The sequence below is a fragment of the Sinocyclocheilus grahami genome, unplaced genomic scaffold, assembly GCF_001515645.1.
Source record: "Sinocyclocheilus grahami isolate Dianchi unplaced genomic scaffold, SAMN03320097.WGS_v1.1 scaffold747.1, whole genome shotgun sequence".
Taxonomy (NCBI): Eukaryota; Metazoa; Chordata; class Actinopteri; order Cypriniformes; family Cyprinidae; genus Sinocyclocheilus; species Sinocyclocheilus grahami.
This window is the reverse complement of record NW_015505926.1, coordinates 580,627-594,784: the sequence shown is the minus strand read 5'-3', so window position 1 is coordinate 594,784 and position 14,158 is coordinate 580,627. Positions and strand designations below refer to the sequence as shown.

The following is a 14,158-nucleotide window of genomic DNA, read 5'->3' as shown; positions in this document are numbered from 1 at the left end:
TGAGGCATGAAGTTTTAGAACATTTATTCATGAAAGTGCTTGGTGCATCATCAATTAACAACAGGCTATATTCTTATATATATATATTTATATAAATTTAAAATATAAACATAAAAATGTTCTTAAATATATACATGCATGTGTTTGTATTTATACATATACATGATAAATACACACAGTATACACACATATATTATGTAAACAAAATGTTTTATTTTGGATGCGACAGCACTAGTATAAATTCATTGTTTTTTCATGGAATATTTTCATGAATATTTTCTTCCCTAAGAAAAACATTCTAGCTCAGTCATTACTGAAAACAGTCACTTGCGCTGAAAGTAAACATTAAATGTAATTTATTTCACTTTTTGCACTAAAGCAGTCATAACTTATTCTAATACTCATGAATGTCAAAAAGCATCTAAACTTGATAAAGCTGAAGTGCAGCGTTTTAGTGCCACCTATTGGAAAATGTTTGTCCATACATCATACTGCCTATTTAATTTTGAACATTTCTTATGATGAGGCATGAAGTTTTAGAACATTTATTCATGAAAGTGCTTGGTGCATCATCAATTAACAACAGGCAATAAATAATAAATTAATAAGATGGAAACTTCAGTACAGAAACTGTTGGGTATGAAAAAAAATACACAGCAGTCCAGTCCAGTTCAGTTCAGATAAAGGTCTTAACTTGATCATAACGGATAAATAACATCAGAAACATTTATACCGCTTGATATATAGATTACAAAAGAAAAATATACACCATTTCAACACACTAACTTACATCTTTACATTAAAGAATTCATGTGTTCTGTGTTTCTGTAAAGCATTAGATCGTTTCTGTGTACTCTGTGAGGGTCTAGGACCTGCAGAAATGAAGTTCAGATCTGTTATGATGTGCGTGGTCCTCCTCTCTGGATCTCCTGCATAATAGAGTGGGCCACTTCAGATGTAGTACCCTGACCTCCCAAGTCAGCAGTCTGCAACTGCAGGGATATCGAGACATGTGAAAACAAATGACTATACAAGCAGTATGTGTTTAGTAGAGATGTAATACTGCAGATAAAAGGGTATGGTAAGAGTGAGCAATGGATATGGCTCGTCTTAGGTGAGATGAATTTCTATAGCTGTTTGACATAATGAGCATGTATTTTATGATTCCTGAGTTTCAGACAAAGTTTTCAGAACTGCCTTTCGAATCATCTTGGCATATGCATGAAGCCTAGGAAAGAAGAAAGACAGCCCAGACATGAACGGAATGCACAATTCCAGTCCTACAGCTAACTTTTTTTTCCTTTTTGACTTGTGTATAATTATGTTTCATGTATATTGCACGTAAGTAATGTGGATTTAAAACCTCTAATATTGGTAAAACCTCCAATGAAAATTATCAAATTAATATTCATACACACATACTTTAAGTGATTCAGCATCAGGCAGCTGGCCAGCAGTGTGGCCGTGGGATTTGCAATATTCTTGTTAGCAATGTTTTTTCCAGTGTTCCTAGTGGCCTATATAAAAACAAACAATATCTCATGTATTCTGTAGTCAGTCTAATGGCTGACCAGTACATGCTCTGTTCTTTCTTACGGTCTCAAAAACAGCGTAGTCCTTGCCGTAGTTGGCTCCTGGTACTAGACCTGGACCTCTAACAAGTCCAGCACACACATTGCTCACCACATTTCCATAGAGATTAGGCATCACCATCATGTCAAACTGCTGGGGCTTAGAGACCAGGTACACCAACAAAAACATATTCAAAATATTGGTAATACTTTAGTTACTGATATTGGTAAATCTTTCTGAGTTAAGTGAAATTGGAGATAAATAAAGGCAAAGGTGCATTATAAAGAATAGAACGGGAGTTAAGAAATAGTAATTTGGGCTCAGTCTGGGATGGCATGAAAACCATAGTTGAGACAAAGCCTAAAAGAGATTCTAATATAGTATTGGAAGGGTATAGCGATGATTTTCAGCTTGCACAAGCATTCAATTAATTTTTTGTAAGGTTTGATACTCATGATTTTGAGAATATTCTCTGTGAGCAGACAAATAATTTAATTGGTAATAGACCTATCCCATTTGAAGAACAGGATGTTAACGTGTTTAAACATTCAAAAGCTAGGAAAAATTCGGGCCCTGATAATATTGAAGGTCGACTGCTTATCTCCTGTGCAGAGTAATTGGGATCTATTTTTTATTATATTTTTCAACTGTCCCTTACTCAACAGAAGGTGCAGAGATTATGGAAATCCTCTACAGTCATCCCAATGAACTAAATGATTTTAAGACAGTTGCGCTGACCTCTTTAGTAATGAAGAGTTTTGGGAGTCTGTTGAAAAAAGAGCTCCTTACAATGGTAGAAGATTCTCGCGATTCTCTTCAGTTTGCTTATAGGGCCAGGCGTGGTGTAGAGGATGCTACGGCCACCTTGTTGAATTTGGTACTTAAGCATTTAGAGGGAACTAAGACGCATGCTAGAATTTTATTCATTGATTTCTCATCTGCTTTTCTGATTCAACCTCACATTTTAGTAGAGAAACTTTTGAGCTTTGGTTTGATTTTTGTATCATTGGTTGGATCCTTGACTTTCTAACTGATCGAATTCAGAGAGTAAGGGTAAATGGGTGTTTGTCAGAGGTACACTCTTAAAAATAAAGGTGCTTCATGATGCCATAGAAGAACCTTTTTGTCTAAATGGTTCCATAAAGAACCTTTAACATCTGAAGAACCTTTCTGTTTCACAAAAGGTTCTTTGGGGCGAAAGAAGGTTCTTCAGATTATAAAAAGGTAAGAAAGAGATGGTTCTTTAAAGAACCTTTGACTAAATGGTTCTTTGTGGAACCAAAAATGGTTCTTCTATGGCATCGCTTGAAGAACCTTTTGAAGCACCTTTATTTTTAAGAGTGTACGGTCTTCATCCACAGGGTCCCCCCTCAGGAATGTGTGCTTTCTCCATTCCTGTATATTTTATACACTGACGATTGCAGGAGTAGGCATGAGAATAGATTTATTGTAAAATATGCAGAAGATTCAGCTATTGTCAGCCTCTTCCATGCTGATGAAAATGACCATGGCCTCGTGGTAGATGATTTTGTTCAGTGGTGTGATAATGCATTCCTGCAAATAAATGTGTTAAAAACTAAAGACACGCATATTGATTTTAGGCGCAATCAAAGTGATATAAAGAGGCTCTGAGATGATCACTTCGTCAAATCTGCTCAGGACCAGAAGAAACCGCCGTGAGATCCCACTTCTGACACCAAATTGTTGTGGCAAAAACAATTACTAACAAAATAGCATCACAGAGTAAGAGACAAGGAATCAAATTATATTTAAGGAAAGAAGTTTATTTTCCTTAAAGAGGTATGTTCATGTTTCAGCAGCTACCCTGAAATACAACAAAACCTGAAATCACACTGGAAACAGACAGCCTTATTATACTGTTATCACCCCCACTTCTTGCAGGTTTTCCTTAAACCACACCTAGCTGTATTCAGAAAAAACAACAATGGTCCTTCTAACCCCCCTGGGCTTTTATTATCTTCACATCTGTGAGGTCAACAACCCCCCTGTCTTTCCTGCACTGAAGAGTTCAAAGGCTCTTTCTGATCATTTGTTTTTACTGTGTGTTTGTGTGCCTTCACACCCGTGAGGCCAAAAGTACTAACCCCTCTGTCTTTCCTGATTAAATTATCTGTCCTAAAGACTTCAAAGGCTCTCTGTTTTACTGTGTGATGTCTTTGTTGCATTTCAGGTGACATACATAAAGAGAAAAACATTAATTTTCCCACAACAAACAGCATGTCACTTCTGTATGGTGTAGTGTAGTGGTTAACAACCTGTGCTGGATGTAGGTCTAAACCCCTTAAGGGTCCAACCATGACCTTTCAAATCATGACCTTTCATTGTGCCCATGAGCAAAATGTCCCTGTAATAATTGTACTGCAGTGCTCTTATGAATGAGTCTGTTCTTTTAATGGAAGGATTCCCAAATGTTTTTGTCAGCTGAACCCCTTTGACATAAAAATGCAGGGGATACTTCAAGAAAATATTTTAAATTAATATTTTACTGTAACAACACATTTGCATGCACACAGTTCTCTGATGTTGGTGGTAACATAACATGCGGGTAAACAAATAAAATATTTAATCTTTTTGTGAATGCTTTTTAATTAAAAACGTTTAATTATTCATATACATTTTTTTTTTATTATTATTTAATTAACTATTAACTTTTCAACAACTCACAAATTCCCTGCAGTTCCTTCACAAACTGCTTGTGGGAAGCCCTAATTTAATAAACTGCACAAAAAGTAAAAAGTTATTAATTTGAATTAGTCTGGCAAATCTTTTGCTGAGTGAACTGTGAATTATTATAGAACTGTCCTTTCAATTTCACCAAGATCCTCTGACTCAAACTGGTTCTTTCTCATCAACCAACTTCAGCAAGATCTTGGGCCTTAAGATTGCATCAGGAATCTCTTTCAGACAGACGAGACTTGCAAGTATCAAACTTAGTCTTATTAATTAGGTATCATTTGCACCTTTTTACAAAGGTGTGTTTGAACTAAAAATCTGATGTTTCCCTCAGGCGTAGATCTGCTGAATATGCAAATGTTTCCATTACTTCATTCCTTATTTCTCTTCTCTGTACTGAGTTAAGCTTTAACCCTTTCCTATACAAATTGTGTGTGTGTGTGTATGTGTGTTAGACCAGTTTAAGTGTTTATGTAGTATGTTAGACTAGTTTAAGTGTTTATGTAGTTAATAAAACCTTACTTGTATCACACTTGACGTTGTTCATTGTTTGCTCATAACTGGAGTCACTTAATCATGCAGATTTATGCTACAAGCTTTTTTTTTAGAATTGTACAGTAAGAAAGTTATTTCCCTTAACCAGGAAATTAACGTTCTTAGAATTGACAAGACAGTTTACCCTGAGAGGTCAGCTAAATATCTACAGCGGATCTAAATATTCATAATTAATTATAACTAGTTATGATTAATTATTCATATTTCCTCATGAGCTGATTCGTTACAGTAGGTTTTTGTTAAATGTGAGCCAAAATCATCACAATTAAAAGAACCAAAGACTTAAACTACTTCAGATTAAAAGAACCAAAGACTTAAACTACTTCAGTCTGTGTGCATTGAATTTAATACACGAGTTTCACAATTTGAGTTGAATTACTGAAATAAATTAACTTTTCCACGACATTCTAATTTATTGAAATGCACCTGTAATAGTGTAATTATGTGTAGCTTTTTTGTAATTTTTTAAAGCATTTTAGGGACATAGGATGCAAATTATGCTATAATCTCTATATAAAGTGCATCTTTTTTAGTTTTAATTTTGATTATTGTCATGATCTCCAGCTGGAGTGCCCATGAGCTCCTCTAGAGGGCACTCCATTCTGTACCTTGCCATTCACTCAGGACTCCATTTCCCATAATCCTTTGCCCGGACTCATCAAGTGCATCACCTGTCTCTCATCAGATCTCATCATCAGTTCACAGCTGTCTCACATTAGTAGGACTATAAAAATAGCACACACACTCTCTGTCATCGCTGGTGATTGAATGTTGTATAGCTCTTCTGTGGTTTCTAGTTTCTCTGTTTCCTTGCCTTCGTGTTTTGTTCCCTGGACTGTTTTCTTGTTTATGATTGTTTTGCTGCCTGCCCTGACCATTGCCTGATTATCTGGATAACTCTTTTGCCTTGCCACCGCTGTTTGCTGTTGTTGACCACGCCTGTTTGACTACACTCTTATTAAACCCTTGCATTTGGATCCCCACTTTGTCGTCACGCCTCCCTCGTTACAATTATACTGTCCCTACACAAACAAACCCAAAATAAATTAATAAACTATTTATTATATCATGTAATACATAGAACCCAAAAAAAATTTATAAAATGCACTACCATTCAAATATTTTAGGTCGAAAAGTTTTTCATTTTTTTAATGCATTTTCAAATGCAATTTATTCCTTTGATGCAAAGCTGAATTTTCAGCATCATTACTCCAGTCTCTAGTGTCACATGATCTTTCAGAAATCATTCTAATATGCTAATTTGCTGCTCAAGAAACATTTCTTATTATATTCAATGTTAAAACGGTAGTGCTACGTAATATTTTTGTGGAAATTGAAATACATTTTCCTCAGGATTCTTAAATAGATAGGTCAAGAGAGCATTTTTTTTTAAATAGAAACCTTTTGTAACAGTATACATGTCTTAACTGTCAGTTTCGAACGGTTTAATGCATCTTTGCTGTATAAAAGTATGTTTATTTTTCAAAAATCTTACTGACCCCAAACTTTTGGACTGTAGTGCATCATGTACTTATGTAGTTCACCATTCATCTACCTGCATGGTGGTATTGTCCACGATCATTTTATCAAATGTGATATCAGGATATCCAGCCGCCACCTCTTTACAGCACTGCAAGAAAAGGCCATCGCCAAGTTTCCTATGAAGCAAAGGAAAACAATCCTAAACTAATTTTAACCTGTACCACAAGAAACCAATATTTCAGCAAGATGCGAGATATGCAAATGTGTTTTTGTCTGGTGATTTGGCTGAAAGTAAAGCAGAGTTAAAGGCACAATGTATACGATTTTTTTATTAAAATATCCAAAAACCACTAGAACAGTGTTATATATTTTGCTGACTTATGTACTTACATTATCCCAAATGTTTCGAAGAATGTTTAAATCCAGAGAAATAATCTATTTTAACTAGTGACACGGAGCGTGTCCATTGTGTCATTGTGTCGCCTGCCAATGACGTCATAACCCTTCGATTTTGTAGAAAACATGGAAACACCAAAGACTCTTTAATATGTTCTGGGTTTTAATAGACCGGTGACGACCGCACAGAGTAGCATTATAACAGAACTTTCAAACGTATCTAGTATGATAAAACAGCGCTGCTTTTTCCCCCACATACGCACGACCGGAAGGAGCGGAAGCGGTCGACTGTGGCATAATAATAAAAGCGCCGCTGCTTTCAAGCCGTGTGTCACACTCGTTCAGCGGCCTCATTTCGCTTTGATGGATTTCAGCCTCACCCTGCTTCATACTACTACATTAATAAATCATTAGCTCATCCATGAACATGATTTCTGCCCGAGTCCCGTCGGATTGCATCGGCTGTGGGGATGAAGACGACAACTCCCACGATTCCACACTCAGTCACGGCGTCATCAAACTACGCCTTTGTCTATTTGTTTATTTTGAATATGCACCCTCTAGCCTCTTGTGCCTTTAAGTAAGAAGTGACTCTCACATGATATTAGCTTTATGTACTGCCGTGACCTTGCGGCGGCCTTTCTCTCTGGCCAAGTTAAAGGCATACTCAGCGATCCGCAATGAATTCACACGTGTTATGATCTTCAGACTCTCCACCACCCCGGGAACATTCTGGAAAAGAGGAGATTTAAACTTGAGGAATGAGTGTAATTGGTGTCCTTAAACTAAAAGAGACCCAAACACACGGATCTCATGCTCCAAGCTGCTGTACTCTCCTTCTGTATTCTCCCTAATGATGATCACATCAATGTCTTTGTGATGGGTCGGGACTCCAGGAAGAGACTGACAGTGCATGACATTAGCATACAGGTCTAAAGATGTGCTGTCAGGGAGTTAAATAAAGCAATAAGCCCCGTGAAGCTGTGGTTTACAGTGAATGTATAACAGCTAAGGGGCGTTGTTATGCACAACGCGAAGAGGAGTCTTATTGCTTTTATAAAAGGGTTATTCCATATACGTAGTAAGGTTTCACAAAATGAAACAGAGCAAATAAAATGTAATGATATTAATAAAACATTATTCTTCTGCTAAACAATGTAGTTCCTCAGAAACGGTTGTGGTTCCAACAAAGTGGTTGCCGACGCAACACACAAATGTAAACAAAGGTGTATGTTTGTAGAGTAATTTACAACAGCTTCGAACGCGGCTCAACCAATCAGAATCAAGGACCGGAACTATCCGTTTTATAACCCAGTCATATAAATTAACCCTCTGGATTTACCACAGATAATCAAGTAAAGAAAAAACAAATCCAAGATGTCTTACTGAAGCAAATTGTTCCTGGATTTATGAGATGGAGGAAGGTTGTGATTAGTCTCTATGTTACCTGTAAAAGAATCTTGATTTATACACTGCAATTTAATGGAATAGTTCACCCAAAAATGAAAACTTGCTGAAACTTCACTCCCCCTCAAGTTATTCAAGATGTAGACGATGTATTAGAAACAAATCCATCACTAAGGCATTTTAACTTTAAACCGTCACTTCTGGCCAAAATACAAGTCCATAATTCATAATAATGCTTCCTCAAGTGAGTAAGTCTATGCTCTGTTGTCCTCTCACATCAAAATCAAGCGATATATTTGTTTAGAACTGTTTTGTATTGTTTCCGCTTGTAAACGGTGCTTGATCTGTGCATATTTCTCTCCTGATTCAGACGAGATGACATTTCTGCCAGAAGTAATGGTTGGTTAAAATACCTTGATGATGGATTTGTTTAATACAGACACGCAGCTTTTCACTTCAAAAGACATTAACTGATGGACTGGAGTGGTGTGAATTATTGTAATGTTTTTATCAGCTGTTTGGACTCTCATTCTGACGGCACCCATTCACTGCAGAGGATCCAGTAGTGAGCAAGTGATTTAATGCTAAATTTCCCAAATCTGTTCCGATGAAGAAACAAATGAATCTACATCTCGGATGACCTGAGGGCGAGTAAATATTCAGCAAATTTTCTTTTTTGGCTGAACTATGTATGTTATGGCCAAAAAGTTAAGTGGCGATATTAAAACTATCCCATTTTGTCTAAATACATTAAATATAATACAGTGAATTTTTGGGGTAACATACATGATTTAAATGTATATTAATTTATATTAATTAGCTAAAGATTTAACAGTATTATTAAATTATTAGTGCTTTTAAAGTTGAACTTTAAGTGACTTAGTTATATGATGAGGTAATCTAAATGTAAAATTAGAGGAAATGAACAATTAAATATCCAATGTCAACCGATAACTGATATGGTACCAATACATTTATACACCTAATATGCAGCAAACCTTTCTGTGGTTGATCAACTATTTGTTCATGCTCACCCTTAAGTGCTACTCCATTACGTTTGATTGCAGTAACCGCATTATTGATGTCATCCTCAGAGGAAGCAGACGAATCCACCCTGACAACCTCAAAATCCACTGGAACACAGCAGAATCTGTGAATATTATTGAATGACAAAAATATAAGAGCTCATCTTTAGTGTTTTCTCGTGAAGTCTGTTTATAGCGAGCTTCATCTTCAAACCTGAAAAGCTCTCTGACGTGGTTCAGCAGTTCTGGTCCAATACCATCACCAGGGATCAAAGTCACCGTGTGTCTGCCTCCATATTTAGCAGGAGGAGGCTGATGGGTAAAGATGCAGAACAGACCATTGACAAAAGAAGGGCAAAGGTCAAGCTCACAATATGAAGTCAAATCTCAGGTACAAGAAATATTTGTATTCAGCGGTCACTGCTATTAAATTGCCATGTTGAGATTAATGCATCAAAATACAACACTAGTGTTTTGTATTCTAGCGAAACTCTGAACCAAACACCTGGAAGCAACTTTGTAAATATGTTCACTGTTGCTATATTCATTGTATGTTGATGTATCGAAACATCAAGCCCAGAAATTACAAATCTATAGTTTGCAGAACCAGTACTCACAATAGTCTGGTCGTGGTGGGTTGATGAATCAGAGGAAGTAAACAGAAGTGGTTAGTCAGAGGAGAGAGTCAAATCCATTCTGCTTTGGTTATGCTTACACAAATCAGCTTACAAGCACAGGAGAGAAGCAGGAACAGTGGAGATGCATTTAAGTGCTTCATTTAATTAAGATATTATATTAACTACAATGAAGTTGTAACCCAAAGTATATTACAGGCCCTAAATTAAAGTAATTTCAGATGAATAGGGAGAGGGAGTGAGGTGACAGTAAAGGGCTGCAGGAAAAGATTAGTCATGCTGTAATTAGTTTTCATTAAGTAAACCATCAAATGTAGGGCAATAGGGCGAAAAACATTTTCATAAATCAAGACTTCAGCCCAAACTTACAGTACATGAAGACTTCTTCCCCTGGCAACACACTGCAGGGCTTTTCAGCTGTCAATATTAGGTCACAGAGAAAAGAAAAATTTAATAAGCAGTGTTCATTTTAGCTGGTCCTTCATAAAATAACTCATTCCAAACTGCTTTATAATTTGAAACATTACATGAAAAAAAAGTCAAAAATATCTCAATAAACGCATTGATGACATCTGTAGCACCTGTAAGTAGTCAGTGACCTTGTCACACAGCGAGTGCAAGTAAGACTTTTCCCCTGGCAACACACTGCAGGGCTTTTCAGCTGTCAATATTAGGTCACAGAGAAAAGAAAAATTTAATAAGCAGTGTTCATTTTAGCTGGTCCTTCATAAAATAACTCATTCCAAACTGCTTTATAATTTGAAACATTACATGAAAAAAAAGTCAAAAATATCTCAATAAACGCATTGATGACACCTGTAGCACCTGTAAGTAGTCAGTGACCTTGTCACACAGCGAGTGCAAGTAAGACTTTACACATTCAATTCAAGTTTATTTGTATAGCGCTTTTCACGATACAAATCGTTGCAAAGCAACTTTAGAGCAAATAGGTTTCTACAATATTTAGTAGTAGCCTAGCTTATCAGTGGTGACTGTCAATTAATGTACATATGGCAGAAATGTACAGAAAAATCAATTAAAGACGTAATCAAACAGACGATAAACACTATAGCAAAATGTGGTAGTTCTGTATGTTGTTTCATGGCTTGCGGCTCCAGCATCAGCAAACAAACCGAAATCAATGCCGCCGTGCGCTCTGTTTGAACCCGCGGCGCTGTTTCACAATCCGCTGACACAAAACTCAGGCATTAACTTTTATAACCAAACACTTTTACCTTGGCGCGCTCTAGTGTCGTTTATGTGTATCTGTTTTTGTTGAGGTCAGTTTGTAGGCCAACCCGTTCACCATGGGCTTTTGTTTTAGGAATAACGTTTTCGATCCATGAGTAAATTATGGTAATTAATATTACTTAAAGATACTTTTACGTTTTGAACTACAACAAATTACATACAGTCATAGCACAAACTTTTTAAGTGAATGTGGTAACATGTTGCTACAAAAGGACTACAACTACCAAAAGGATGTGCATTTACGTGAAGATTCAGACAACCTTTGTAGTAGTCCTTGTAAGAAATTCTTTGGAAAGTAGGCCTAATTGTGATCATTTTCATTCACAATAAGACATTGTCTTATATGAACATCTTTATGTAATTTTGTGATGTTTAAAAAGATAGAACACTATTTTCAAGCACAGAATGTCCCTTTCCTTATTTTTACACAGAAAAAAATAATGCATTTGGTTCAGAAGGGAGATATATGCCTATTTGAAACCCTGTACCATACATCTCTAAATCAGGGATTTAAAAAAAATGTTTTGATACCAAGTTCTCTCAAATATGATGCTATATAGCAGGGGTGTCCAAACTCAATCCTGGAGGGCCTGTGTCCTGCAGAGTTTAGCTCCAACCAAGAGGCGAAACGCTGATGGTTTTTGGGTAACAGCCACTAGGTAGCGCGGCCGCCATTTTGGAGTGAAAATTCCAACTGAACAACAGCACAGTTACACAGAAACAGACAGAATAACAACGAAAGAGAGGTCAAAGTGGAATAAAAGAACGCAATGTTGGGCAATCCACTGCAAAAACGATCAGTGTGACAGTAAAAAATCTTGCCTTTCATCGTTTTCTCAAAGACCCTGACAGGTAGTTATTCACAAAAGTGTAAAAATATTGTATGTTTTGAAGTGGGACGTAGCGCTGTTTTATGCACCTGCTAACTTTAACGTTAACTGTTTTTAGTCTAGTAGTAAACTTAAATTTTAGGTTGACCATACCTGCCATTTTCCCAGGACGCGTCCTTGCCAGGATTTGTTTTGGCTTTGTTTTCATGCTTGCTGAAGGTAACGATCGCAAAGTAGTTGAGCGAGAGCAAGCGCAAATCCTGGCATCTCTCTGTCTGTCTTTGCTGCAGTATTATTCGATTCTGATGTTTGTGTTTGATGTTGTTAAGGTTACATCGTGTTATCTGTTCCCTGTGTTTTGGATTACCTTTTGCCACGTTTCTGTTCTGTTTATTTTATACTTTAATAAACTGCACTTGGATTTATCCTTGTTTTCTCCTGCCATTCCATGACATGTTTGTGTTTGTGCATATATAACATTTAACATTAATTGACATGACATCTGGCACTCCTTATGTGTGTGTATGTTCTTTATGGGAAAATGCTTATGAAATTTAGTTTATTGGGTTCACATTCTGATCGTATCTGCTTGCTGGTATATAATATGCATCATCAAATCTTTTATTTACAAACAAAACAGTGTAGTTTACAGCAGAAACGGCGACAAACGATCGTGAGTCCTGGCAAGAACTGGCAGCTGATACATAAAAATTTATAATAATAATAATAATAATAATAACAATACAATTGTGGGAACTTTGCATCGTCATTTAAAAAAAAAACATCACCGCACGCCACTGAGAACCGTGTAGTTTTACCAAGCAAACAGCAGAAACAGTGAGAAAGACCGTGGCAGCTGCCAGAAACGACTAGTGGCAGCTGCCTGGCAGCTGCAAGTGGCAGCTGGGGATGCCACCGGAAGTGGCGCTGCGCCCTGCCGATGCCAGAGAGAGCGCCAGTCCCTGCAGGGAGCAGTTTGACCAATAACATGCAGGCATTGTACATAATGGACCACTCATGGTGTGTGTGAGAAGGTGGCATCTACGGTCAAAGCGATGCAATTACGCGTACATACATAGGATGTGTGTTCGGCTTAAAAGCAGCGCGGCTCAGATCGATCAGTGTTTGACATCAAAGTACGTCGAGAGCATTTTGAAAGCATAAGGAACCGTCTGTATGGCATTTTGATGTCAAACACCGATCGGTCTGCACACGCAAACAAACCTAGATATTTTAGGCAATATAGAAATCCTGGCCAGGACGTGTCCTGGGAAAATGGCACGTATGGTCTATGGCAAGCCGTTTTGACTTTTATTCATTCTCAGGATATGAATTCTTGATATCAACAATTCAATTTTTACTAGTTAAAATGTTAATTCTTGATATCAGGAATTAGATTTCTACTAGTAACAATTGCTATTTTTGATATCAGCAACTACATTTCCACTAGTAACAATGTTAATTCTTGATATCAACAATTACTTTTCAACTAGTAAAAACTATAATTCTTGATATCTGTAATTGTATTTTCACTAGTTAAATGTCACCATAGGCTGCCATTCAAAATCAATTGTTGATATCAAGAACTGATTTCTTGCTAGTTGAAATTCCAATTTCACATATCAGAAATACAATTCTTACTGATATGTGTGACAATGTTCATTTCTGATATCATGAATGTGATTGTTACTAGTAAGAAAGCCATTTTAGATATCAGAAATTACCCTCCCAATTGTTGATATCAGAAATACATTTTCAGATATCAGAAATGAACATTGTCACACATATCAGTAAGAATTGTATTTCTGATATGTGAAATTGGAATTTCAACTAGCAAGAAATCAGTTCTTGATATCAACAATTGATTTTGAATGGCAGCCTATGGTGACATTTAACTAGTGAAAATACAATTACAGATATCAAGAATTATAGTTTTTACTAGTTGAAAAGTAATTGTTGATATCAAGAATTAACATTGTTACTAGTGGAAATGTAGTTGCTGATATCAAAAATAGCAATTGTTACTAGTAGAAATCTAATTCCTGATATCAAGAATTAACATTTTAACTAGTAAAAATTGAATTGTTGATATCAAGAATTCATATCCTGAGAATGAATAAAAGTCAAAACGGCTTGCCATATATGGTCACCCTACTTAAATGCTTTTAGGAACTGCAGGTCCTAACCATTGAAACCATAATAATGATTTATATGGATATGGCACTAAGTAGGCAAGGCAAGGCAAGGCAAGGCAAGTTTATTTGTATAGCACATTTCATACACAATGGTAATTCAAAGTGCTTTACATAAA

At 36.5% G+C, this 14,158-nt stretch overlaps 1 protein-coding gene across 1 annotated transcript; it reads right to left on the bottom strand.

Moving 5' to 3' along the window:
- Nucleotides 1-467: 467 nt before the first annotated feature.
- On the bottom strand, nt 468-13,510 carry LOC107560866 (isocitrate dehydrogenase [NAD] subunit gamma, mitochondrial-like). Its single transcript, XM_016245139.1, has 12 exons — nt 13,489-13,510; nt 12,001-12,023; nt 10,136-10,183; nt 9,346-9,443; nt 9,141-9,256; nt 8,086-8,146; nt 7,504-7,642; nt 7,298-7,431; nt 6,377-6,479; nt 1,597-1,743; nt 1,423-1,517; nt 468-1,228 (listed from the first exon to the last, which is right to left on the bottom strand). The coding sequence occupies exons 1-12, from the start codon at nt 13,508-13,510 to the stop codon at nt 1,159-1,161; spliced, it is 1,056 nt and encodes a 351-aa protein (XP_016100625.1). The 3' UTR covers nt 468-1,158.
- Nucleotides 13,511-14,158: the final 648 nt, after the last annotated feature.